The 26775-nt window shown below is 48.8% G+C and overlaps 1 protein-coding gene across 6 annotated transcripts in view; it reads right to left on the reverse strand.

Moving 5' to 3' along the window:
* TET3 (tet methylcytosine dioxygenase 3) overlaps positions 1–26775 on the reverse strand; it is a 101822-nt gene that overhangs the window by 46863 nt on the left and 28184 nt on the right. For all 6 annotated transcript variants that reach the window (XM_046663482.1, XM_046663480.1, XM_046663481.1 and 3 more), the window contains one exon: positions 1277–3410. In XM_046663482.1, coding sequence (XP_046519438.1) covers positions 1277–3410 — 2134 coding nt within the window. The remainder of the gene's footprint in view (positions 1–1276; positions 3411–26775) is intronic.

A 26775-nucleotide genomic window follows, 5' to 3' on the forward strand; every position in this document is an offset into this window, starting at 1 on the left:
CACATCTGTTCAATCTTCTCCTTGTTCCCAAGTGACTCCTTGTCAACAACCCCTCTGCCCTGTGCCCCAGGAGTCTGGAGTAGCTGGACTGGGCAGGACAGCCCAGGTCCTCCTCACCAACTAGGACACACCATCCCAACAAGTCACACGTAACAGGCAGGAAGACAGCCTTTTCGTAAGACCCGTTTGTGATCACAAAATCACAAGAATTCAACATGCTCATTGCCAGCATCAATGCGTTTTTTGATCAACATCTGAAACACATGTATCTCTTACACAACACTCTGTAAATAGCAGAAGCTGGAGCCTAGAGTGGACCTGGAGTTAGCAATGTGTCAGCGACCTCCACCGGGACAGCAGAGGTCCACAGAGCAGTCCTCACGGCCCCGGGGCCCTGCTTGTATCCAGAAGGCAAGGCTCAGAAATGGACCCAACTCCTCAGCTCCGCTACCCACACCACACCTAAAAGCTAACCACGCCCACCCATAACCCAGGGCCTGACCCCCAATCTCTCAGGCCCCTCAAACTCAGCTCGTCCAAACAGAAGTCAAACCTACGCTCTCAGTCACCACCACCACCACCACCGAGGAGGAGACCTGAGTTGTCCTCATCCCCTCACGCCCCCCTCCTTCAGAGGCCCTCAAACCCACTCTGTGCCCTCCACCCACCCAACTCTTTCAGTCCAGGCCCCTGTCAGTTCTCACCTGGCTCATGACAACACCTTTCTTACAGGTGCCCCCAACAATTGTTCTTCCCCACCACAAGCTAGAATAGTCTTTCAGAAGAACAAGGTGACAGGTCATTACTTGTTTTAAAACCCTCAGAAGCTCACTATTACCTCTGAGATCAAGTCAAAGTCCCAACCTTGCACCCTGCCTGCCTCTCAAACCACCTTTTGTTCATCCCTACACAGACTCCTCCCTTTTTGCTCCTGCAGACCAAGAGCAGACCAAATAAGCCTCACCCTCACAGCCAGTGAGCTCAGGCCTCAGCATAAGCACCACCTCCCACAGGAAGGCCTCCAGGATGCCTTTATCTCAATCTGTGCCACGAAGCACCTGTGTCCACTTTCACTGACACGCCACACACCACACAGCATCACTACTGGTTTCCTTCCATGTCTTTTCTACTAGCCTGTGAGCTCATTTGCGTGTCCCCAGGCCCCACCGGGGTGGCTGGCACACAGTAAATGTTTGCCAGATGAAAGACCGAGTCTAGAAACCCAAGCCCACCAGGCCACATCCGCTGGCCTTCCCTGACACCCAGGCAGACTTACCGACGCAATCGCAGGTGGGGAACTCGGCCTGGGCTCGCTTAGCAGGTGTGTCCAGCAGACTCTTGGTGGGCGTGTCCAGGTACTTAAGAGGTGACTCCAGGAAACCACTGAGGGTGGGAGTGAGTGGATTTTCGGCCTTGGTGGGTGTGGCCTCCTGGCCTCCCTCCTCTGAATGGAAGCAGGTGGTTGAGAGCACGGTCACAGCTCCCGAAGACTCGATCTTGATTTGCTTGGGGGAGCGAGTAGCAAAAGGGCTCTCGGGGGCTGGGAGACACGTTGGCTGGTTCTCGGGGTCCTGCACGGGCACAGACGGGGGGCCAGGAAGCCCAAAGCTATCCCCAAATTCAGCCTCGAACTGCCGGATGAGCTCTTCCAGCTTGTCATCGGCAGGGGGAAGAGGGCCGGCGGAGCCGGGCTGCAGGGTTGCCACGGGGCTGGGGGACCTCATTTCCTGAGTAGGGGGCAGCAGGCTGTCCCCAGAGGGACTAGGTGCAAATAGCGCAAGAGAAGGTTCTGGGGGTAGGGGGACAGCAGAGCCCTGTGAGGTGGGGACGGGGGCAGGTGGATGTGCCTGCACATCCTCGGAGGCCGGGGACCTCAGTCCTTCCAGGACGATCTGCCGCAGAGGCAGGAAGAGAGGCTGTGCTTCCCGCGGCCTGGACTTCTTGATCTGAATGGGCTTCCGGACACTGGGCTTGATTCCAGGGGTGGCCTTCTCGGTTCCCAGGGGACCTCCAGCTGGTGTCAGGGGCTTCTTCTTCTTCTCCTTGGGTGGTCTGTCCAGAGGCCGCGGGGCAGGTGAGCTTGGTGGTGCCCACCAGCCAGGAGCAGGAGGCTCCGTGGGAGGCGGGAAGGAGGCGTCACGGGCCTGTTCCAGGAAGAGACTACGCTTATGGTGGAGGTGCTGCTGGAGGGCGGTCTGGGCCTTCTGGTGGGTGTCAGGCTCCGAGGATGGCGTGGGAGCTTCCCTCTGGAGAACTGGGGATGGGGACGGGGCTGGGGAGGAAGAGGGCGCCTCGACCTTGACCTTGGGCTTGGTGGGCAGGGCCTCGGGCCGCTTGAATACTGACTGGATGTAATCACTGGCACTGCCCAACAACTGCTCCAGTTCAGCCATGGGGTCAGGGCTCGGGCGGGGCATGGGCCAAGAGCTCCGGGGGGTGGCTGGTGGGGTGTCGGTGCCCCACGCTTCAGGAAATTCTGTTCTAGGTGTTGCTGGAGGGAAGGCAGGGCTATCAGGGGCGAAGGGTGGGTGCTCTTCAGGGGGGACCACAGGCCACGAGGGGGCCCGGAGGTAGGACTGGGGAGATCTGAAAGGAGCAGGAGGGGACAAGGCCTCAGGAAGCGGGCAAGAAGCCTGGGAGGTGGCGTGAGAAGGCTGGGGGAGGGCAGAGGAGAGCTGTGTGAGGGCCTCAATGGCGATGGCGGTCTGCAGGCTGATGTTTTTTTCCTTGGCGATACTCAGGGCACTCTGGGACAGGGGCAGGCCCTCGGGGGGAGGTATCTGGGGGACCTCAGAGCTGAGGAGCGGCCTGGTGCTTGGTGCTGGGAGGCCAGCCTCAGCAGGAGGGAGAGTCCCTGGGAGCCTGGGCCGCTCCTCCCCTCCCTCCACGACCACAGACTTGATCTTCCCCTCCAGCCACTCGAGGTAGTCAGGGCATTCCGGGCCATCGCAGTTGCAGTTGGGAGGTTTCATGCCATGCCGAGCGAGGGCCAGGGCCGTCTGCAGTGTGTCAAGGTCTTCGCTGCCAGCAGAGCAGCCCTCGGGCCCTGACCGGGGTCCCCTGCTGTTGTTCCCAGCTTCGCGACTCATCTCACGGTTGAAGGTTTCATAGAGCCGAGTGCTAAGGGCCCCATAAGAGGACACAGCTTCGGCCACAGCCGAAAAGGCCACCAGATCGTGGGCATCTTCCAGGCGAGCGGTGTGAGCTGGGCCTGGGGCAGCGTCCCAGTCGGGCTTCTGGTCTTCTCGCCAAGGACCGCCAGCCCCTAGCAGACTGGGTCCAGCGGGTTCTCTAGCACCATTGACCGGCGCCCCTGAGGCGCTTAGCTGCCTTGAGTCCCCATGGTACACTGGCCCTGAGTCCATCTGACCTGGAACAGGTCCATCAACTGGGCTGAGCTCTGAGCCTGTCTGAAGAGAGATGGGGAGAAAAAAAAGGAAAAGGATGAGCCATAATATTTGAAAAGCACTGTCTTGCCTCACACCACTCACTGCACAACTAAGCCCTGCTTTTCTTGCAAACGCCCTCTGCCTCTGATACGGCCTGAACCTCAGCTCATCTTCCCATATCTCCTTTCCCAGCTAGGCGCACCGGCAGAAATGGAAGGCAGATCTTTAGGAGATCCTAGTGCGGAATTCTGAATGTTGCTCAGACCCTTTGAGAGCCTCAGATCAATCACAGTGATGAGGAGGCTCCCCTGAAATCAAGTATTTGTTAAGGACACAAAAAGGTCTTTAACTTGCAATGAGCAAAGTGACACCAGGACCATGTTGACTTTGTTTTTTGTCAAGAGGGAAAGAAAGCTAACCAAGTACACCATGTAACAATGTGCCATAGTGCAGGGTGGGTGTGTGTATGGATAGACAATGAGCAGCTTTGATTAACAAATTCAGGTTGGACAAGGGGTCAGCCATAGCTTCTCAGCAGGAACGGTTCTTTTCTCTGCCCATTAATGCCCTCACTTAAGCCCAGGCTGAGCTTAGAGAACTGGTGACAAGATGACATTCCCACTCACAGCCCCAGGCCCGAGGGAAACACTTAACAAATGATCCGACACCATGTGCGTTTAGCCCCATGCTGAGCCAGTCATGTCGATGACAAGTGAGGTGCTGCATGGAAGAAGATCCAGGCCTCTCCCCGAGCCCAGGAACCATCATTGTTTACTTGATGTTCCCCAAAGCACACAGAAGGGCCCAAAAAGAAGGGGGCCAGAGGGCCCAGCCCCCCAAGTTAAAAGCTAATACAAAGATGTGGAATTAAGTTTGCAAGATTTGTCCCTCCAGAAAGAAAAGGGCCTTCTTACAATAGAATGCCAATGAAAACACAGAAGGAATGATGGATTTAGAAAGTCATCAGCAGATGCTATGCCTAGCAAGTGAAAGCTTGATGAGGCACAGGATATATACATGGTCTCAAAACATCTCAAAAATTACTGAATTACAATAGTAACTTCACAGTGGAGAAACCTACTGGACATCACCTTAACCAAATGATCAAAATTACCATCAGCACCAATATTGGGACAAGCCAACATCACGAGCTTCTTGATACGATACACTGAGAAGGTGTAACGTCACTCACACGGAGCTCCAGCAGAATGCATAACCTGTACCTATTTATGAGGAAACAGCAGATAAACCCAGACTGGAGGGCCTACTGGAAAGTGCCTGGATGGGTCTCCGCAAAAATTTCAACGGGAAAAAAGATAAACACCTCTTCCAGCTTTCACAAGACTAAAGAGACAGGAGTGTGAACTGCGTGCTCATAGGTTAGATCTTGGACTGGGGAAAAATAGCTATAAAGTACATCACTGGGACAACTGGTGAAATTTGAGTATGGATGTGGATAAGATCATACTGTGTCAACCTCAGTGTTCTTGCCTTAGATCATTATACCACAGGGATGCTAAAGAACATCCTTGTCCTTAGGACACATACACTCTGAAGTATTTGGAGATAAAGAGACACAGTGATCTCCGACTGACTCTCAGTTGCTTCAGAAAAAGTTACATGCATATATAAAAATATATACACATAGAGAAAATGATAAAGCAAATAAGGCAAAATGTAAACAATTTGGGGATGTGGGAGTTCCAGGTGCTCTTCTTGCAACTTTTCTATAAGTTTTAAAACTCTACCAAAATAAAAAGTTAAAAAAGAAATTAGTTCCTCAGGTAGAACACAAAGTGTATTAAAAATATGATTAAAATGAGACTGTCAAATATGGCCATCATGGGCTCTAAAGTGGTGGAGAGGGTGGGATTTGGAATCAGGCCTGCAAGAGGCGAGCAAAGGCTCCAGCCTCTGCTTCCCACCTCATCCTTGTCAGTGCTCCAACCCTGGTCACAAAGGACCCTCATGCTTTTCCAACATGCTTTTCGAGCTTTGCATATGCAGTTCTTATGGCCTGGAATGCCCTTCCCAGCCTCTGTGAGAGGCCACTCTGGTTCATCCTTCATCGACTCAGTGTCATCTCCTCCCTAACCTGGTTGGCAGAGCTACCCGCGGCTCCTTCCCCTGTGGCCCTGTGGCACCTTGCATATGCCTCTATCAGCACTGATCACATGCCACTACTATCATTTCTTCAAGTAGCTGCCTCTCCCACCAGACAGCAGTTCCTTCAAGATGAGGTCCACATCGTAATGACTTCTGTGCGTCCTGTCCACAGCGGCAGCAGCAACACGCTCCCAGTCCATCCCCCACTGGCCATGGAATATGCCAGCCTCTCCCAGACCTTGATGGAAGACTACCTTTCAGAACTAGGAACAACCACCTTTCCTCTAGGAATGCGGCTGATCACCAGGACTCCCTTCTTTCCTTCTTAGAAACCTAACCTAATGTGGCTGCAAAGGCCACAAAATCTGAAGTGGTCAAATTTTACCTGCTTACGTAGAAAAGACAGAAACAACATGCACGACCAAGAGGGAGCCTGAGGGAGCAGCATGGACTTACAAAAACAGTGTCAGAAAGACGAATGCTGCAGCAGCTGAGGCTTCCCCAAAATGGTCAAGACAACTAAAAGGATTTTAAAAGTTATTTTTGGTGTGTGAATAAGAGCGAGAAAGGGCTAAGCCGGCTCTGGAGCATCTGAATTCCCTGGGAAGAAAAATGCTCTTTGGACCAAAAAGAGGAAGAAAGGGAGGAGTAGACACAGAAATGAGGGGAGCGAAGCCAGGATAGGTGCGGAGATTTTAAGAAACTCTAAATTCCAGTTCCCAGCCAGCGGATCCCATTGGTATACTCCTCAGACCTGCGAGAGAAGGACAAGCATCATCCCCAACTTTCAGTCCACTGAGTGAGCACAGCCCCAGGAAAGACTCCTGATTGGGTAACAACAGGAACCACAGGGAGCCAGGTTCAACAAAGGCCATCACCCCATCAATGTCCAACTAATCTCATTGCTTTGCGTCGTGCGGTTGCTGGACCAGCAGATGGGGAGACGTCCTGGCTGACAGGTCACAAACTCGAGGGCTGCAGCCAAACCTGCCACAGATCTGTTTTGTTTGTTTGTTTTGCCAACATTAAAAAAATCAAATTTCACAAGAAACCCAGATTTCCTGGAAGGTCCACACTTCTGCCTGGCAACTTTGTCTCCAAAAGAGCAGCGGCCACCGCTCCAGCCACCCAAGCTTTGTCACCCGACTCTGCTTTCGTGAAACCAAGGCCAGGGATCAGGGATTATTTATCAATTGCCTGAATTAATTACCACTTCATTCATTTGCACTACTTGCCAAGCCCCTGCGGGCAGCTGAGTTGCCCCTCGGGCTGGAGACGTTCAAGTTTCACAAGGTCTGCCAGTGATCCCTTTCAGGGCCAGCCACAGAGATAGGCTGGCTCACCACTGGCTGAATGACCATGTTCAAAGTATGAGCAGCGTATCAACTTGGGGGCAGAGTCTTTAGAGGTCTGCCACAGGGCTCTGTCCTCAGAACTGTCCTATTCAACTTATCAATAATGATAGAGAAGGCACACTCATTAAACAGGCAGATGTTGAAAATAAGAAGAATAAAGCCATGTTGAGTGACAGGATCAGGTACCAAAAGGTCCACAGGATGGAGAGAAAACAGGGTCAAATAGGGTTTTCTACTTAGGCCTCAAAACACATATGTGCAAACTAAAAATAGAAGCAGCACATAACAATGGCAACAGTGCACACAAAAATGTCGTAGGAATCAGGAAGGCGGAAAGACTCTACTGATGAGACACACAATACGACGTGATCTGGCAGCCTCAAAAGGTCTTATAACCCAGGGTTTTTTCAAACTTCTTTACTACAATCCACAGTAAGGAATACATTTTACAACACGATCCATTATATATTTATATATATGACAAGTTGGCAAAATAGCACTTCCCCTTACTAGATCCGTGAATCCTCTCTCTCTGCTTGCAAGGTTGCAACCTTCTAAGTTGATTTCACAGTCCACTAACGGGTCCCAAGCCGTAAGTGGACACGCCCACAGCTATGACCTGACGGCAACAGGACATAGAGCACAGGCAGCGATGGCCCTGCTCTGCCCAGACAGTCCCCCCCAAACACAGGCTTCCCTCAGGGGCGGCCCCCTCTGACGGGGCACAGAGGAGAAGGAGCAGGACAGGTTAAAAAGTACAAGAGGAACGCGTCTCCCGTGGTTCTGAGGCAGACGATGCTGAAGAAGGTCCCTAAATAGCTGAAGCTCTATCATTTGGGGAAAGAATTAGACTCCTTTCAAGGGGCCCTAAGGGGTGAATTAGGAAATGGGTAAAGCCTTAGAGAGAAGAACTTAGGCCCAATTTAGGGAAGAGTGTTAATACTTAGAGATACTAAAAAATGCACTGAACCCCGTCCCGGCAACAACCAGGGGGTGCTGAAGAGGAAACCAAGCAGGTGTTTGGCGATGACGGGCAGGGAGGCAGGACTGGGCCACAGGAGGGTGGAGGCTCCGTCAGGCCCAACCCCCACACCCTCCACACCTTCGCCCTTAGCTCTCATCCCCCTTTGGGCTCAGCAAACACCACCATCAGGATGCTCCTCAATGTCCACTTTCTGTCTGGCCTTTCAGCTGCCCTCCAGCTAGCTCCAAGTCCGCTGAGAGTCAGCTTGTCTAAAATGGACCTGAACTCCCATCCCCACCTCCAACAGCTCCTTTTTGGACTCTCCCATTTCTGCCACTCTTCTCTGCACTCCCCAGTGTTCCCCGCCCAAACGTCATCCATGCTCCGCCAACGTGCCCAGTCACCAGATCCAACAATTGTAAACGAGGACACCTCTCTATTCTGCCTCCTCCCTTTCCACTCCTGCCCTCCTAATTTGGGCTGTAGTGTGTGTACACACACTTTTTAATGGTCCAACCTGATCGTGGCTCCTGTAAGCAACTTTCTGTACACTCAAGTGCCCTCCCCCCGCACAATCTCTGTTGTTGGTCATATCTCATCATCCTTCAAGAGCCCCAGTCACCAACTTCATGACTCCTCCTCATATCCCCCCCTTGCTCAACCTCTAGACTTGAAGAATGTCATTTGTATGCACCAAGTGATCTGCATGTGTGACAGATGATATTTTCCAAAGACGGCCACGAGTGTCCCTCCATCCCACATGCACTTCTCATGGAGAGGTGGGGTCTATGCTCCCTCCCTTTGAATCTGGGTGGGCTTGTGACAATGGCGAAAGTGAGACTATATGGCTTTCAGAGCTAGATCATAAAAGGCAATATAGCATTTGCCTGGTTCTCTTGGGACACGCTTGGGGCCCAGCCACCATGCTGTGAGGAAGCCCAGGTCACATGGAAGGCCACATGTGGGTGTCTGGCCAACATTCCCAGCTAGGGTCCCAGCCAACAGCTGTATCATCTGCGATACGTGGGAGTGAAGGAGCCCTGGGAGGATTCCAGACCAGTGATTGAGGCACCTCTAGCTTTTGAGCCTTCCTAGCTGAGGTCCTAACATCAAGGAACACAGACAAGCTACTCATGCTGTGTCCTTTCTGACTTCCAGACTCACAGACCCCACGAGCATAACAAAATGACTATTGTTTTACGCCACTAAATTTGGGGATGACTTCCTACCCAACAACAGATCAGACTATATTTCAGGAACATCAAGAAGTTTATAAGGTAAAAGGAAAGAAATAGACTACAAACAGAAAATGCCCTAAAGCATATCAGTGCAGCAAAGCAGCCCATACAGGGGCCAGGGGCACGGGTGGGAGCAGGGCCACCCCTATCTGGGCAGGTGGACATGTGTGTCCAGAAAGGTTTACCTCAAAGTAATCTTCAGGATGAGGTTTGAAAGATGGGCAGGGATTTTGGAGGAGGGGAAGGAGGAGGCTCTCCAGATGGAGGGATGGGCATCTGCAAAGCACAGAGCCACGAGAGGCCTGGCAGGCCCAGGGAAGGGTAAGCTGTGGACGTGTCTTGAGCCGAAAGTGTGGGGAGGGCAGGTGTGTGGCTCACAGCACGGACACCATAGAGCAGATTCACAGTTCAGGAGGGGCACTCAGGGGTCCCTGAAGAGCTCAGACTGCAGATTCAAGGTTGGTGCCTAAAGACCCGTTAGGAGACAAATGCCACTGTCCAGCTCAGCAATAAGAAGGGCCTGAACTAAGTCAAGAGCAGACAGATGGGGACGAAGCATGGTTATGGAGGCAAATGATTAAATACACGTAGGGGGTGAGACAAGAAACGGCATCAACCCCTTCCTGGTAAAGTCCTGCCCACACAGGGTCCGAACCAGATGCCACACAGTCACCACACATGGCCACCTTCTGTAGGGGATCTTTTCCTAGGAGTAGGACCAACTACTCTGTAAGCTCCAAGGGGACGAGGCTTCCATCGCACCTTTGGAACCCAGCAGAGTGCTCCGCACGTGTTCAGAAAGATCTGATGCTTCTTCTTGCTGAGACCTGGCTGGGACAAGTGTCTTTACCCCTGGACTTTGAGAGGATGGCCCACGAAGCTCTGGGCAGAGCTGGTGGTCGCTCCTCCATTACGGCACCTGTCACAATGCATGCATGGTAGAGGTCTGCAAAGCTGCCTGCGTGCCATCAGGAATGCCCTTGCCACACAGGACTCAGGAACCTGACAACTGATCGCAGAACAGCCCTTCCCCATTCACCCTTGGCAGGGAGGCCTAGTGAAGGTGCTGGTGCTCCCCTTTCTTAGCACCACGTTCCAGGTTCAAAACCCCGCCCTGCCCTCACTGGGACCTGCACATCCGACTGTGCCAAGTGTCTTCCCTGCCTCACGGTATCACCAGGAGGGATCTGACCCATGTCAGGCCCCGAGTTGCCCAGGCTGGGGGTGTGCACCCCTCATCAGGGGGCAGCAGGAGTTTACCGGAAGACAGGCAGAGTAACGCCCTTCTAGGATCCAAGCAGAGACCTAACCCCTCACTCCACTTCATGAAGAGTTAACCTGTCCAGACGGCATCGGCACCCCCAGTCACAATTCTCACCTTCAGAAGACTCCAGTCTTCCTGCAGGAGTCACTGTTTGTCCCTGCACCTTGTGAAGTCCCACCTGCCTCCTCCTCTACGGCCCCCTCCCTTCTAGGCTCCCCAATGCCCACAGCTGGTCCCCCAGACATTTGCAGGTGTACAGCCACAGCCTGCCCTCCCACCCGAGGAGCTGCAGACCCCGGAGGCCAGGCAAGGCTGGAGAGTGAGGAACTCCACCCTCCAAACACTCCGCTCCACCCACAGCACAGCGAGAGGCACAGGGACGACAGCGGGTCTTCCAGGTCTCCCTGCCTCTCAGAGCATCAACACGTGGAGACCAGACCGGCAGTCCTCGACCAAAGGAAACAGGGGGCAGGAAGACGAAGACCGTTCTCTTGAGAGACCAACGTCCCCGCTGACCACACCTTCTTAGGGCCTCCAGGAAAGGGGAAGTTAAAGAGGCACAGGTCCAGAGGCTGTGCTGCTGACCATCAGCACTCACACACCACGTCAGAAGAAGCATGTCCCAGACGGTGTTCTCAGCCAGGACGAACAAGCCTGCAGTCAACCTCCATAGGGGCCTGTGGCCGGACGCAGGGCCAGTCTGGGCCACATCCTCTACAGTGGAATCTACAAGAATGAATTCTCATGGGACTCCAAGATAGTGGTGGCTTCTCCCTGCCCAGCAGGCCAGGAGATCCCACCCAGTGCTTTCCCCACCGCCTGCACCAGCAGCTCAACTCCTCTGTTCCTCCAGCAGCTGTTCAGATGTTTGACTTTCCAGCTCCATCCTTTTCCCCCGTCCTAGAGTTCAGCAGCCACCTCCACACGAGGCCAATTCCTTCCTCCCTTCCCCTAAAAGGACGGCTCCACTCCCTCTCACGGCACACGGGTTGTATTTATGGCACGGTCTGTCTAGAGTTCATCAATTATTCATCTCTTAAGAGGATTCCCCCCTCCTGGGATTTCCTGATGAAACATCCCTATCAGTAGATAGTGGGGAAAGAGACTTTTAGGGGAGTCCTTTCAGAGGATGTGCACACCTGCCTGTTTTGGCAGGTGCAAGCGTGTATATGTGTGCGTACCCTGGCCCGGTCCCGTGTCTGCACTCTCCACACCAAGCCCTCTCCACAGACAGCAAATCTCAGCAGGTCACAGCCAGCTTCTCGAGACTGTCATGCGTCTGCAGAGGGATTCTCGTGTGAGGCAGGGGGAGACAGTGGTTCCTGTGGTTACTATGTACACAGCAATACAACACTTCAAAATCTAACTCTTCCTACTGCAAAATGGACAGAGCCAGCAAATATCTCAGTGGCTGGGGTGATGCACAGGGAAAAAACTGAAACGAGGCAATTCCCTGAGGTCACTATATCTGGCAGAAGCACAGGACTGCGACTGTTCATGCCCTCTGACCCAATGGTACTTAATGCGGTTTCAGGGGAGAAAGGAAAGGAAGAGGAGGAACTAGGAAAAGCCTCTGCATAACTCTGATGGAGCACTCTTACAATAGGGGAGGATCGTGCCAACCACTGCACACTCACTTCTCTCCTCCAGTCATCCTAAACTACAAGGTAGAGATTTACCTCCATAGATGAGGATGCTGAACACAGAGAAGTAAAGTAACTTTCCCAAGATCACACAGCAATCCAGAAGAGCACAGTCATTTTTAACTACTAAGTATTCTTAATCTCATTTCAGGAAATGTAAACAAAATAAATAAGACAATAGAAGAAATTAAAAAGTTACATGCACCAAAGATTTTCCCTGAAGCATTAATAGCAAAGAATTACAAATAACCTAAGTGCCCTGACAAAAGGGAAATGGTTTTAAGATGTCACGCTAGTTCTTCATGAAAAGAGAATGAGGAATAAACATAGGAAAAAATATTCAACTTCATGAGTAACTAGAGAAATCCAAAATAAGACTGCTGTGACATTCCATTGCATACCCATAATAGAGAATTTAAGAGCAAGAATGTTTAGTTCAAACCTTGCCCCCACCACTTACTAGCTGTGTGACCTTGAGCAAGTTAGTTAACCTCTCTGTGCCTTATCTCTTTGTCTGTAAATCTGGGCTTAAAAGTTAACTTCTCTGTGCCTCTGTTTCATCTGTAAATTGGAGGTTAATAACAGTACCTAATCTCACAGGGTTGTCACGAGGATTAAACAAATTAACATATGAAGAACACTTACAACAGCACTAGGTACACAGTAAGCACCATGAAAGGGTATTTTAGTTCGATAACATGTTAAACGTGCATGTACCCTATGGTCCTGCAACTCCACTCCTGGAGAAAGTTTGCACGTGTGCATCAGGAGCTGTGTACACACACGTGCATAGCAGCATCACTCATCAAAACCAAAGTGTGGAAATATTGTAAGTGCCCACCAACCACAGAAAGGACAGTGGAATATTACACAGCAGTGGGAATGAACGAACCACAGGAACATGGGAAAATCTGAGAAACACCACCAAGTAAAAAAAAAAAAGCAAGCCTCGAAAGACTATGTATCACCCAACAATTCCAAAGAGCTCAAACCAAAAAAGCCAAAATAAATACATTGTATAAGAATACAAACATATGTAACTAACACTTTTTTTTAAAGCAAAGGAATGATAAACACAAAAGTCAAGGTGGTGGCAGCCTCTGGAGGGGAAGTGGGTGACAGGGCTGGGGAGACATCCCAGTGGATCCAGCGACATCAGCAAGGTTCCAGATCGTAACACAGGTGGAGAGTTCACGTGTGTTTATTATTACGTCTTATCTGTTTAACCCATATAAAACACTACGTCTACTGTATGTTTCAAATAGTACATCCAAAAAATGATAATCCAGGCATCGTTCCTTTTATCATGCTCTGCTTTATTGCACGTCGCAGGTCCTGCGTTTTCTACAAGACCCTCCACCAGCAAAAGGATTCCAACTCGATGAAGGCTCAGATGACGGATAGCATTTTTTAGCAATAAAGTATTTTCTCATCAAGGTATGTACACGTTTTTTAGACACAATGCTATGGCACACTTAATAGACTACATGTAAACATGACTTTTATATGCACTGGGAAACCAAAAAATTCACGTGACTCGCTTTATTGCCATATTGGCTTTATGGCAGTGGTTTGGAACAGAATCCTCAATCTCTCTGAGGGACACCTGTATATAATATTTCATCAGTAGATGCATAACTCTTAAAATGATAAAGAATAAACACACAAAAACAGAGGGAAAACTTCAAAAAAATGAACAAAAACAAATATCTTCAATGAAAAATGAAACAAGAATGTACGTGTACTCATACATAGACACTTTCTGAGGGTTTTTACGACAGATGAACACGATTTGTTTACACTATTTGAAGAGGGGGAAAAACAGCATTCCAGATATTGCCCAATTTAAGAATTCACTTCCATTAACAATGCACATCTGTGCACACACACAAAACACCGAGGGGAAATAGGCAGAAATGTTAACAGGGCTCATCTCTGGGTGGTAGAGAAGGGGCATATTTCCTTGTTCATAGTCTCCAGAATTTACTGTAGGTATTACACTTTTATTTAGGGGGAAAAGGTTTAAGAATAGAGCACCCACAACACACCTGACACTTTGCACAAACCATGCATGCCTCTAAGCAGGACCAGGACCGGAAGAGCCTCCGGGAGAGGAATTCGTGGGTGAAGCTTCTTGCTATTTCTGTTGCTAGCGAGCTGTCTGTGTTACAACACACACTCACAGACAGAGCGCACAAATGCAGAAAGTAAGAAACCTTCTACAAGATGAGTGGCACTCCAGGAGGAAAGAAGGTCTGGGGGAGGCCGGCGCTGAGCCCGCGACTCCCACCCTGCAAAGTTCTCTGCAGCCTGCTGGTCTCCGCCCAGAAGCCACAGCAAAGCCCTGCAACTCCGCCCCCCGCAGACTCCTCGTGCAGCAGCTGCTCCTCCCCTGAAGCAGCTGGAGGCAGCCAGGCTGGGGAGCAGGGAGCAGAGCCGCAGGCTCCCCCGCCAGCCTCTTGATCTGCAGCCAGGGGAGCGAGGGCCAGCACTCCTGACGGAAGCCCCCGCCTCGAGCAGAGCAGCCGGTGGAGGCCGGCCCGAGGCCAGCAGGAGGAAATCGAGCCGACCACATCTGAGGCCTGGGCAAAGGAGCAGCAGCTGCCTGGGAGCCGCCAGCACAGGAGAACCAGGTCAGGACGCTGGGGCGGCTCCTCAGCCAGACAGCAAGAGCCCCGACTCCCCCCCCCCCGCCCCCACACACACACACCCCTCCAGCCGCCGCCGCCACGGGGCCATCGCCCAAACCACGCAGTGCACGTCTTGTGGCCAGAAAAGCCCCCATCGGTTCCTGGCGAGGCCAGGCATTCCCACAGCTCCACCCACCCGGCTGCTCAGACCCAGTTCTCACCACCCACCTCCTACCCCAAACGTCTAAAAAGGTAAGGAAATGGGAAAGGAAACACTGCCAACACCAAGTCCACTGACAGCCAGTCCACCACTAACAATGCCATGCACTTTCCCTAAGGGGGCCCCAAACCCCACAAAACCCACTGTACAGGTGTGTCAAAAGGACGAGGGCTACAGGGTGACGACAGTGAGGACGATGATGGCAGCTGACAGTTTTGAGTGCTGGATGCCAAACTCTGGAGTAAGTAAGCGTTTTCACGTTTAAATGTAACTTTTTCAAGTCTTCTAACAACCCAACTATCTCTCATCAGTGGACGAGCAGACGAGGCATGCACGGGCTAACATTCTCCCAGGCTCACAACTGGCGACCGGCAAAAGCCAAATCTAACATCGGAGCCGAGAGGGGACGCCCGTGGCCTCCCGGTTCCCACGGTTCTCATCTTCTGGAGGATGAACTCCCACATCCGTATCAGTCTCGTCATAACTATGGATTTCAGCCTCTCACTCGGACCCCTGTTGAGTGAGTTTGCCCCATCCATTCTTTTCTCAAGGACTCAACAAGACAAATTTTTTTCCTTGAAAGAAATGAATCTATAAGCCACCACTCAAAAACCTAGAGGAAAAGTAATTTTTTTCTTTGCTGTATTTATAGTAATGCTCCATTTTTTAAAAGATTTTATTTATTTTTTTCATTATTTCCTTCTCCCCAAAGCCCCCCAGTACATAGTTGTATATTTCAGTTGTGGGTCCTTCTAGTTGTGCTATGTGGGACGCCGCCTCAGCATGGCTTGATGAGCGGTGCCATGTCTGCACCCAGGATGGGAACCGGTGAAACCCTGGGTCGCCGATGCAGAGCGCACCAACTTCACCACTCAGCCATGGGGCCGGCCCCTGGAAAATAATTTTTGGTGGAGGGGCCTCCACCCATCAGTCATAACACCGACTTCACACAGTAAGTGGAAGAGGGGAGAATAGGTCATTTAGGGAAGCCTGCTGCTGTCCAGAAGGCAGGAAATTAGGGAGTGCAAATGAATTCTATTTATCCTAAATCCCTGGAAAATCCCACAACACATCTCAGTGTGGAGTCTCATTATCTGCAGTCACTGCTGGTCTGCTAGCCCAGATAACCGTAAAATGCCAGTAGTCTGGGTGCTTGGGCTAAGTCTGGTCTGCGATGTTGGAGGAGAAGGGCAAAGGAACTACAGCCTCCTCATCCATGACCTGCTCCCTGGGGTTAGGGGTGATGAGGAAGGCCGTGGGCGTGCTCGTCCCTCTGGCCTCTCTGTGGCAGTCCCCCAGCCTCCAGCCCACCCCCCACACCTCCCTCCCCAGGTTTCTGTGATGCTGCTGGATCCCGGTCTTCCTCCATTCTTTTCCTCCACAGAGCTACTCTCCATCCTTCCACCCTCGCCCTCTCAGCTCTCCTGGAAATCTCACCACCACCCAATCTCTGCCATTCAGCCTGTACCAATAACCCAAAAGCTTCTTTTCTCCTGGACTGCTCCTCCAGCTCTCGGCCCATCTCCAGCTCCCAGACACACTTCCACTTGGATGCAACATAAGCCCAACACAGTTAAAACCTAACTCAGCACCTGTCCCCCTTTTCCAGCAACTCCTCCTCGAGACATTCCTTTTTTAAAATTCATGTGAAGAGTCGTTCTCCTGGGTGTCCTGGCTCAAACCTTCCATCATCTCTGATGTCCTCCTCTTTATGCTTCCCTATGCAAGCAGACCCTGGCCCTGTCGACTGCTCCCCTTGAGAGTATTTCAGATCCACTTGCTCTCTGTTTTCTCCTCACTTCTCTCATGGGGACAGTGGCAGTAGGAGGCTCCTTGAATGGCCACCTCACCTCTGCTTTCACGCCAGCACACCACTGTTAGAGTCATATTCAGTCCCTTGAGCCTCGAACGTTCTAACTCCCAGGCCACGGTGCTTTCTAATCCACTACTTCAATCTTCTCTTTTGGTTCAAATGGTAAAAATGAACAAACAAATAATCAGGTAAGCAAATAAACAGGTAAATAAGTGTATCAAGGGCAATAAATATCTTTGCATCTCATAGTGCTGCTCCTGGGAACTTAGGTTTATAAATTTGCACTTCAAAAAATCTTTTCTACCTTAGTGGAAACTGAAAATTCAGGATGAGGGGAACAGTTTGGTAAATTATGACACAACTCAGTGAAATATTACACAGTCATCAAAACCTATACATTATGAACACCAAGGAAAAATGTTGGATAAAATGGGCAGTAAAAAATAGCAGAACACCACATTATGTGAAGGTTATGATGACAACTATGTAAAACCATGCATGCAAATGACAAAGGGGGAAGGCAGTTTTAAAAAAAGTGAAAATAGCTGTAGTCGCCCCACAGAATTAGGAAATTTTACCTACTGATGCTATCAGCACATTAGAACATCAGACCTTCCATATACATGCATATATATAATTACGTATTCATTCATTTATTCCTCCCTCCAACAAATATGCATTGAGCACTGATGACCTGAGCATCATTTCAGGCACTGGGGATACAGCAGGGAGCCTTGTGGACAGAGACTTTTTAGATGTTTGGATTCGTCTTGGGTCCCATCCCAAGGTGAGCTCCTGTAGGGCAGGTGCTGGAACACGCTCTCTGATGCGTGTGGCAGCATAAATCTATGTTACGTGATGAAAACGGATATTAACGGTGAGTTCACCTCTGAGTGAAGCTGCCCTTTCTGTAGTTACTGACAGAATATGAAAGCTGATAGTAAAAGTCATTATAGAGCCAGGGAAAACCCCTGTGAATGACCCAAGAGAATAAAGGTCAAAAGAACAGAATGACATGGACGGTAAAGAATCATTTCAGTAGAAGATGCTGAGAGAGATGGAAGAACAGGAGATTCTGTCAGTGCAATGGCCCCGTGGCCGAGTGGTTGGGTCCCCGAGCTCTGCTTCGGCAGCCCAGGGTTTCGCCAGTTTGAATCCTGGGCACAGACATGGCACTGCTCGTCAGGCCACACTGAGGCGGTATCCCACATGCCACAACTAGAAGGACCCACAACTAAAATACACAACTATGTTCTGGGGAGCTTTGGGAGAAAAGGGAAAAATAAAATCTTTAAAAAAAAAAAAAGACATAAAAACAGGAAAATCCCACTTCCCAGAGATGAACATAGCTTACATTTCGTACCTTTTTTTCCCTATGCAACATACATTTAATTTACAAAATTGGGGTCACTGAGGATATTCAGGGTGTGTTTTGTTTTGTTTTTTTGGTGAGGAAGATTCACACTGAGCTAACATCATGCCAATCTTCCTCTATTTTGTATGTGGGACATTTCCACAGCATGGCTTGATGACCAGTGTGTAGGTCTGCACCCGGGATCCAAACCTACTAGCCCCAGGCCACCAAAGCAGAGTGCACAAACTTAACCACTATGCCACCGGGCCAACCCCGATATTCTGGTTTTTTTAATGCTAATTTCTTCCCTTACTGTATCATAAGTATTTTCCCATAGTGTTGACTCTTCCTCAAGAATTTTATTTTTAATAGCTGCACTGCTTTCCCTGGTATGTATACAGCATACGTTCAGCCCCTGAGGTTGAAAGCCTAGGTTCTCCCATGTTTTGCTACATTCCCATGTCACGTATTGACTGTTGGGGTAGTTTCTTTCCTCCTCCTCCCACCTCTATTTGGGGCTGTGACTCCTCTGCGGACAGTGATAGACAACCTGGCACTCAGTCAGGGTTCTGGTTGGCTGAATGGAAAGACTCTACCAGCCCCAAAGGCTGTAGGTAATAACCTCAGTAACAACAGGTAGAATTTTTCTCACCTGAGCACAAGGGTTTCATCTCATTTGGGTGACAAATTAGAAGGTATGTCTCTAGTCTGCCTTTAGGGGGGTGGAATATTATGAAGCCGTGAAAAGGGATGACGTACTGATTCATGCGACAACATGGATGAACCTTGAAAACATTATGTTAAGTGAAAAGTCAGACAGGAAAGGCCACATGTTGTGTGATTCCATTTATATGAAATGTCCAGACTAGGCAAATCCCTAGAGACAAAAAAATAGTGGTTGTCTAAGGCCGAGGGGGTTGGGGGTAACAAGGAGGGTGGTAAATGCTACTGTGTTGGGTTTCTTTTTGGGGTGACAGAAATGTTCTGAAATAGATAGTGGTGATGGTCACACAGCTCTGAATATACTAACAATCCCTGAATTGTGTGCATACTTTAAATGGGTGAGTTATATGTTATGTGAATTATATCTCAATAAAACTTTAATTAATAAAAAACCTTTAGGGAAAAGCTTCGTCTCCATCTCCATAAGAAGTTTTAAGACAAAAGCAGAAACTGAGCTGTTGCTCAAGGAGGGGAGGGCTGAGCTGGTGAGCCCACCCCAAAGGTGGAGGTAAAGGGACAGAGAAACGACCGGAACGTCAGTAGAAAACTCTTCAAGATGACTCTCTCACAACTGTTCATCACTCCTTTCACTTCCCCATGCAGTTACAAGTGAACGTGAAAACGGCAGCAGTCTTATCTCAGGGAAAGTGGCGGTCAAGATGGGGAGACCACCTCCCACTGCACTGCCCAGCTTTGAAGGGAAGAACCCTCAGGACAGCAGGGCCTGGCAACTCCTGAGAGGAGAAGGAAGTGAGCTGCTGTGGCCAAGAGCTCTGGGTTGAGGGAGAAAGAGACAAGCTCTGAAAATGTGGAGGCAGGGGTCGCTGAAACAAAGAACTGTGGACATAAAACCCACTGATCAGCTGAATAGAGTCACAGACAACAATCAGACATGAAATCTAGGTTGGTTCAAAAGGTCCTCATTATTAAAAAAAAAAAGTTGGGGAGGTGAGTTTGCAAGAGATTCAGTAAAATAAAACCTAATTAAGACAAGGAAAATACATTAAGCAATCAGCATGCCCTTAACAAGTTAAATGCAAATCATTTTGTTGAAAAAATAAATCATGTTTTTAATACCCACAATACAAGAGGATGCTGCCACAGCAAGATAACCTTACAGTCAATTATCTGTTAGGTGTCCCCCTTGTAATGTAAATGAACACTCCAGAATCTCCGCAGGGGTCCTGGGGCAGGTGAACAGGTGACCAGCTGCCTCTGGGTCCAGCATCAGGACACATCCCAGGCTCCCACTTCTGGCTGGAGATGAACAAGGCCCAGCCACTAACCCCAAAACTGCCAAGGGGGCTCGATACCCACACCCCCAACCCGAGGGTGTCACTTCTCAAAGCAGCAGCTGTGCCCCACCCAAGGCTGCAATCCTTGTTCCTCAGCCCTGTTCTCAAGGGAGAGGCAGTTGCTAGACCAGTTTTTAAGTCCTTCATTCTCCCCAGCTGTGATGGCCTCGATCCCTGGGCAACACCTAACCAGTCAGGCAAGGGGTGGGGGCAGGTGCTGTGGGCTGGTATTGCAGATAGAGGGGCAAAGGGAAGGGCAGGAGAAGGCAGTTCCCTGGGGACCCGGGCTTGCCCCACCTCTCTGCCTGAGGAGCCGGCTGATGATAAAGACCCAGGAGCTAAGTGCTCACCTGGCAGCTGGGGGTGGGGGTGGTGACTCGGCAAGCCCTTCAGCAGAGAGACCAGATTCCCAGTCCCAGGCCTTCTAAGACTGTCCTTGTCTTGCTGTAAAGCCCTGGACAAGTCATTTTACCTACCTGGGCCTCAAATTCCTCATCTGCTTTTAAAAAATTCTTTAAAAATGTCAGGAAAAAGTGAAGATCTCCAGATTACAGGAGACTAAAAAAACCGGACCACTAAATATGTATGATCTGGGGATTTTTCTCCTACCAAGGAGGTTGTGACAACTGGCAAACTTTGGATAAGGTCTGTAGATCGGTGTTATTCATGTTCATAAGGTCTGTAGATTACGTCTGTTGTATCCATGTTAATTTCCTGATTTTGATCATTGCACCGTGGTTATTTATGTGATTTTAGAAAATCCACACTCAAGTATTTAGCAGTAAAGGACGTCATGTCTGCTACTTACTCTCAAACGGTTCATAAAAATTATAGAGAAAGAGATAGGAAAGAAGAAAGCAAATGTAGTAAAATGTTAACATCTGGGAATCTGAGTGAAGAGAATTCTTTGTACTATTCTTGCGACTTTTCTGAAATTGTGCCAAAATGAAAATATTTTTTAAAAGAGTTCTGTTACTAGATGATCTCTAAGACTCTTCAGTTTCTGTGAAAAGGTAGCATTATCCTCATTTTACAGATGGGGAACAGGAAACAGGACGAGGATGGCTCCTCTGCAGAAGCGGGAAAGCTCTAGAACTTAGGGTCTCCAACTCAAGTCCTCGCCCTCCACCAGACCCAGCGCTCCCGCCCACGAGGGACGGGAAGCCCAGACATCACCCCAGGCACCGGAAGAGAACCACAGAGCAAAAAGCAAGTAAGAAAGGGGCCACCTGGACAGTGTCGGGCTGGCTGTCAGGAGCAGCAGAGAACCTCAGAACAGGGAGCACCCCATTCTCCTCCCAAGACCCCTTCCCTCCACACGCACAGGGCACAGACGGCTCCTCTCGTGCACACCCGAAAGGGCTAACCCAAAGCTTCAGCAGCACACACACACGAACTCCACCGGAACACGCAGGCCCACGTGGAGCACAGAGCCACAGCCTGCACTGACAGCAGCTCAGCCCCGGGAGGGCAGCCTTCAGCTCTCTCTGACCAAAAGGAACACAACATCTGGAAATCCTAAGTCAGTCTCCTAAATAACTCTGGGGCCAAGGGGAAAAAAAAAAATCAAAATCACAATTACATTTATTTCCAATCTGTTTATGTTAGTTGTATTTGTTACGGTTAAGAACATATGGACTTTAAATATTATTACTATGTAAACTGATATGAGCATGAAAATAGAGTTGTTTCTGTAGAAAAAAATCACAATTACAGACTTGAAGATTAATGAATATCAATGAAAACAACAGCTATGAACAGAGAAAAATTCATGCTTCTATAAACACTTTTGTTAAATAAGAAGGAATAAATTAAACATCAATCCAAGAAGCTAGAAAATAAAAACTAAGAAAGGGAGGAAAAAGGGATCACAGATAAAGACAGAAAAAGCTGATTACAAAACAAAATGTAGTGGTACTTACAAATGAAGCTAAGAAACGGCTCTCAAAAGACCAATAAAATAAGCAAACCTCTGGCGAGGCTGATCATTTTAAAAAGAAAAACATAAATAAACAATATTAGAAATATGAAAAAGAATATAACCATCATCAGTGAATAAGATGTAGTGCTTTATTAAAAACTTTGAAAATATAGATGAAAGGACTTTTTAGAAAAATTTATTCAAAGAAGAGGTGGAAATATTGAAAATATCAAACACCAAACAAGTAGACATTTGTCAAAGAAACTACCCTCAAAAAAGGGCACCAGGCCCAGTAGTTGTTTACTACGTTATTTTTCTAGCTCATAAAAAATGTTGATCTCTTTTATTTATTCTTTCATTTAATTCTCCCAGATCCCTAGGAGGTAAATACTGTCTCTCCATTTTATTTAATTTTATTTTTTTGGTGAGGAAGATTGGCCCTGAGCTAACATCTGTGCCCATCTTCCTCTATTTTGTATGTGGTACGCTGCCACAAGCATGGCTTGATGAGTGGTACATAGGTCTACACTTGGGATCCAAGCCTGTGAACCCAGGGCCATTCAAGCTGAGCGCATGAACTTAGCCACTATGCCACCAGGCCGACCCCAATCTCTCCACTGTATAGACAAGGAATCGGAGTGCTCAGAGGACCAAGGCATAGTCCCTAAGTCACCCAGCCAGACGTGACCAAGCTGGGACTCAGTCTCCCAACCTGACATCTCTAGGATAAGGCCCAGAAAAACTCCACGTCCCAAAATGCTCCTCAGGAACCTCTGTGATCAGTCAGGTTTGGAAACTTTTGGCCCCTTGCTACTTAAAATATGGTCCAACAAACAGCAGCACCAGAATCACCAGATAGCTTGTAACAAATGCAGAATCTCAGGCCCCCCCCACACCTGCTGAAGAGAAGATGCGCTGTAAAGAGAGTCCCAGGTGAGGAGGATGAAGATCAACATGTGATAAGCACGGGCCTGGCCCACATCTGTCCAACCTCTTTCCATTCCTCTTAAAATTTGAGAAAGCTGTGTCCGTTCTGTTTGGCACAACCAAAAACAAAAAAACCAGTTGATAAACTACTAGACTGAGATTTGATCATATAAACATGTGAAAAAAACGTTTGGCAAAATAAAACAAAAACAAACATTAAAAAAAGGAAAGATGTTTGTAATATTTGCCAAGGTATGATAAAGCGTTAATACCTCTAATATATGAAGCCCTCTTACAAATTCAGAAGAAAAATCACAAAGAAGAAAAATAGATTCACAAAGAAGCGCAAATCACAACTAAACAGAGCAATAAAAAAATTGCAAATCTAAACATTTTACGCCAATTTTTACACCAAAAATAGTTTATAATAAACACGTATTATTTGAATAATCAGGGGTAAAAATCAAAAAACACACTTAAAATTTTAAAAATATGATTGTTGTAGAAAGACCAAATTTTAACAGACGTTCTCTCTGAGTGGTAAAATTGTGAACGTTTTAGCTTCTCTATTTGCTGATTTGAACTTCCTGATTTTTCTACAATGAATTTGCATTCTTTTTAACGGACAACAAAAAAATTTTAACTATTTCCTAGAGTTTGATCTTTTCTGAAATTTATCAGCTTTGACACCTGTCTCTTTTGGGTTTTCACAAGTGTTTGCATAATGCTTGGCCTTTTCACAAACCATCACAGAGCTTCGAGGTGTATCTTCTCAGTCCCCAACATGTATTCAGAGCCCCAAATAAACAGAGCCCCTTCTACATTAGTCCACAGACGGGCAGTTCTCCAACTCCAGTGGGCAGAGGAATCACCTGTAGGAAGCTGGCACAGATGCAGACCCCCAGGTCCCACCCCCAGAGATCAACCTTGTGTGTCTATGGAGGGGATGTGGGTACACAGGTAGTCATTCCCCAGACAACCCTCTGAGAATGCCTCTCCAATAACACGGGGTGGACTGAGGATGGGCGTGAAAAGGGGAAAGTCCCAACTGGTTCAGAAATTGGGTGAACTGAAGGTCCTACAAGTTGGCGGGGGACAGCACTCTCTTTCCACCCACCACGAGCACATGCAAGCTCGCCAGTCAGTGGTCAGTGCCTCTGCTCTTTGAAAGAGAGCAGCAAGCAGGCGGGGATGCAGGGGGAGGAAAAGGCTTTCTCCAACAGGTGAGCTGAAGCCCTGAGCAGCCCGGCGTGGCAGCCTCACTGCCAGAACGCTCTCTGCTCCGAGAGAAGGCATGTGGAACAGCTCCACGGGTTCACCGAGGTCCATCTGTCAGAGTTTCTGCTCCGCACCCTGAGAAGGCGGCTCCTCCGGAGCTGGCAGAGATACAGCCGTGGCTGCCACGCCGGCCCGAGGACCTGGCACTGCACAAGCGGAGGTCCATGGTGACCTCCCTTAGCCCTGGGGCTGCCCTTCCTCTCCAGGTGGGCACCGGGAGAGGGAGCAAGATGTGGATAGGCTGGAGCCCAGAGCAGTACTCCCACCTCCCTCCTCAAACTCTTGGTTCCACTGTTCCCCGGGGGATTTAAATAAATTCGCAGAGGAGCCAGAGAAAGCGTATCTTCTCCCTTGCCGCCCTAAGCATCGAAGGGGAGGGCAAGCACAGACCACTGCCTAAACCAGAACAGTTCGCTGCTACAGTCAAACGCAACCCGGTGACATACTGAACCAGACGCACGATGTTACAGAGTGATTGGGAAGCGGCTCACAGCCCAGGTCTACTTGTGATTTCTTTTACACGCGCAAGCCAAGTAGATCCCCTCCCCCTACTTTCTTTTTGTGCAGGGCAAGAGGCAGGAACCCTGACTCCTGCTTAACAGCAGCAGGGAATTCTTCTGTCTCCAGGTCTGTAGCCCCTATGCCCCCGGAATGAGGGGGGGTCTCTCGTTCATGGGTCCCAGTGGACCCAGCCTTCCTAGGCAGGCAGATAGCTCCACCCTAGCTCTTGCAGCAGCAGCGACCAGGGACCTGGGGTTATGGAGTTAAGGGACAACAGTGGTGGGGCAGGGCAGAGTGGCTTGCACTGGACAGCTCCATCAAGAAATGGTGCCTTTCATTCCCCAATTACAAGTAAGAGCTTCAAATGCAAACACAAGGAGCACATTGAGAGGAATAAACTTCACCTAGAAATCACTTGTGTGGGGGTGGGGGTCAGAGGAGAACAGGAAGGGGAGAAGAAAGACACTACCTTTGAGAAAGGAGGGCAAGCACATACACGTGGAGCCCATTTCACCGGTGGCCTTTACAAGCTCTGCTTCTAGCCCTGATGAATGCTCATCCCGGAAGAGCAGCTGCAGATCAGTCTGTGTTCTATGCTACCTTCAGGTGTTTGGGAACCAAGAAGGTAGTTCTCCCTGCTGGTTAGTACTAATGAGGGTTAACGACAAGTGGCCTGTCGGTCCCAGGGTAATGGTTGGGGGGGGGGGGGGGGGTTCAGAGGGCTCCTCCCTGATTTCTGCCTGTGGGGAAATGGCCCACAACCTTCTTTGTACTGTGGGGACAGGACAGGTGCCCCATCTCTGTTATCCAGCTCACAGCCTCCAGGCTTGGAGCCAGGGTGCTTTCGATTCTGCTCCTCACACTGGCCTAGGTTGTCACACTTTGAGGAGGTGAAGCTCACTCTCTCTCTCTCATCAATTTGATTCCACAGCATTTATTAAAAGGATTTACTGCATGCCAGGCTTTGTGCCAGGGTCTGGGGAATGAAACTGAGTGAAATGAGCGCCTCACCACTAGGAACTCATACCAGGCACTAAAGTATTGCTACAGAGCTAGAGGCGATGCATATGGGGACTGAGGGAACAAGGGGCTGCTTGGACCCAGGGAGTGGGCGTGTCAGGGACAGCATCACAGAGCAGCTGACAAGAACCAGAGCATTGCCAACACACCTGCAGTAACGCGTTAAAAAGGGGAATAGAGAAGATGCCGTTCACTGCAGCAACAACAAAACCTACAACATCCTAGGAATAAACTCAATGAGAAACGTGTAAGATCTACATGCAGAAAACTTTCAGGCTTTGATGGACACACAAAAAGACTAAAATAAGTAAAAAGATATACTTCCCATTCCCTGGATGGGAAGATGCATTATAAAGCTGTCCATTCTCCCCAAAATAATCTCTAAGTTCCATGTGATTCCTATTGAAAAATCCCAACATTTTTCACAGAACTTGACAAGCTGCTTACAAGCTTATTTCGAAAAGAAAATGCAGAAGAAAAGCCAAAAAAATGTTGTGGAAAAAATGAATTTTGGGTTTTTTTTTTTTAAACCAAACTGTTACATAAAAACTGCAGTAATTAAAACAATGAAATAGTGACATAGAATCAGACAAATAATTCAATGGAACTGAAGAGAGGCTCTTGAACACCCATGAATACATGTGTATTTATAAAATGCTTCAGATGGAATTATAAACCATTTGGAAAACTATAAATATTCAATAAATAGGCTGGAGATAATAGGCTTTCTATCTGGGAAAAATTCATCCCCATTTTTATCATATACAAAAATAAATCTCAGCTTAGAGATCTAAATATCTAAAACTATAAAATAAAAACTCAGAAGCCAAAATAGTCATGAATTCCAATTGTATAAAAATCAAATTTCCAGACCAGATCCAGTGGCCTAGTGGCTAAGTTTAGCACACTCCATTCAGCAGCCCAGGTTTGGTTCCCAGGCATGGACCTACACCTCTCGTCAGTGGCCATGCTGTGGTGGTGGCTCACATACAAAAAGAGGAATACTGGCAACAGATGTTAGCTTAGGGAAAATCTTCCTTAGCAAAATAAAATAAAATAAAATAAAATTTCCATATGACAATGAAAGACAAATGAGAGACCAAAATTTTTTTTCAAACTATAACAGAGGTTAAT

The sequence above is a fragment of the Equus quagga genome, chromosome 5, assembly GCF_021613505.1.
Source record: "Equus quagga isolate Etosha38 chromosome 5, UCLA_HA_Equagga_1.0, whole genome shotgun sequence".
Lineage (NCBI taxonomy): Eukaryota > Metazoa > Chordata > Mammalia > Perissodactyla > Equidae > Equus > Equus quagga.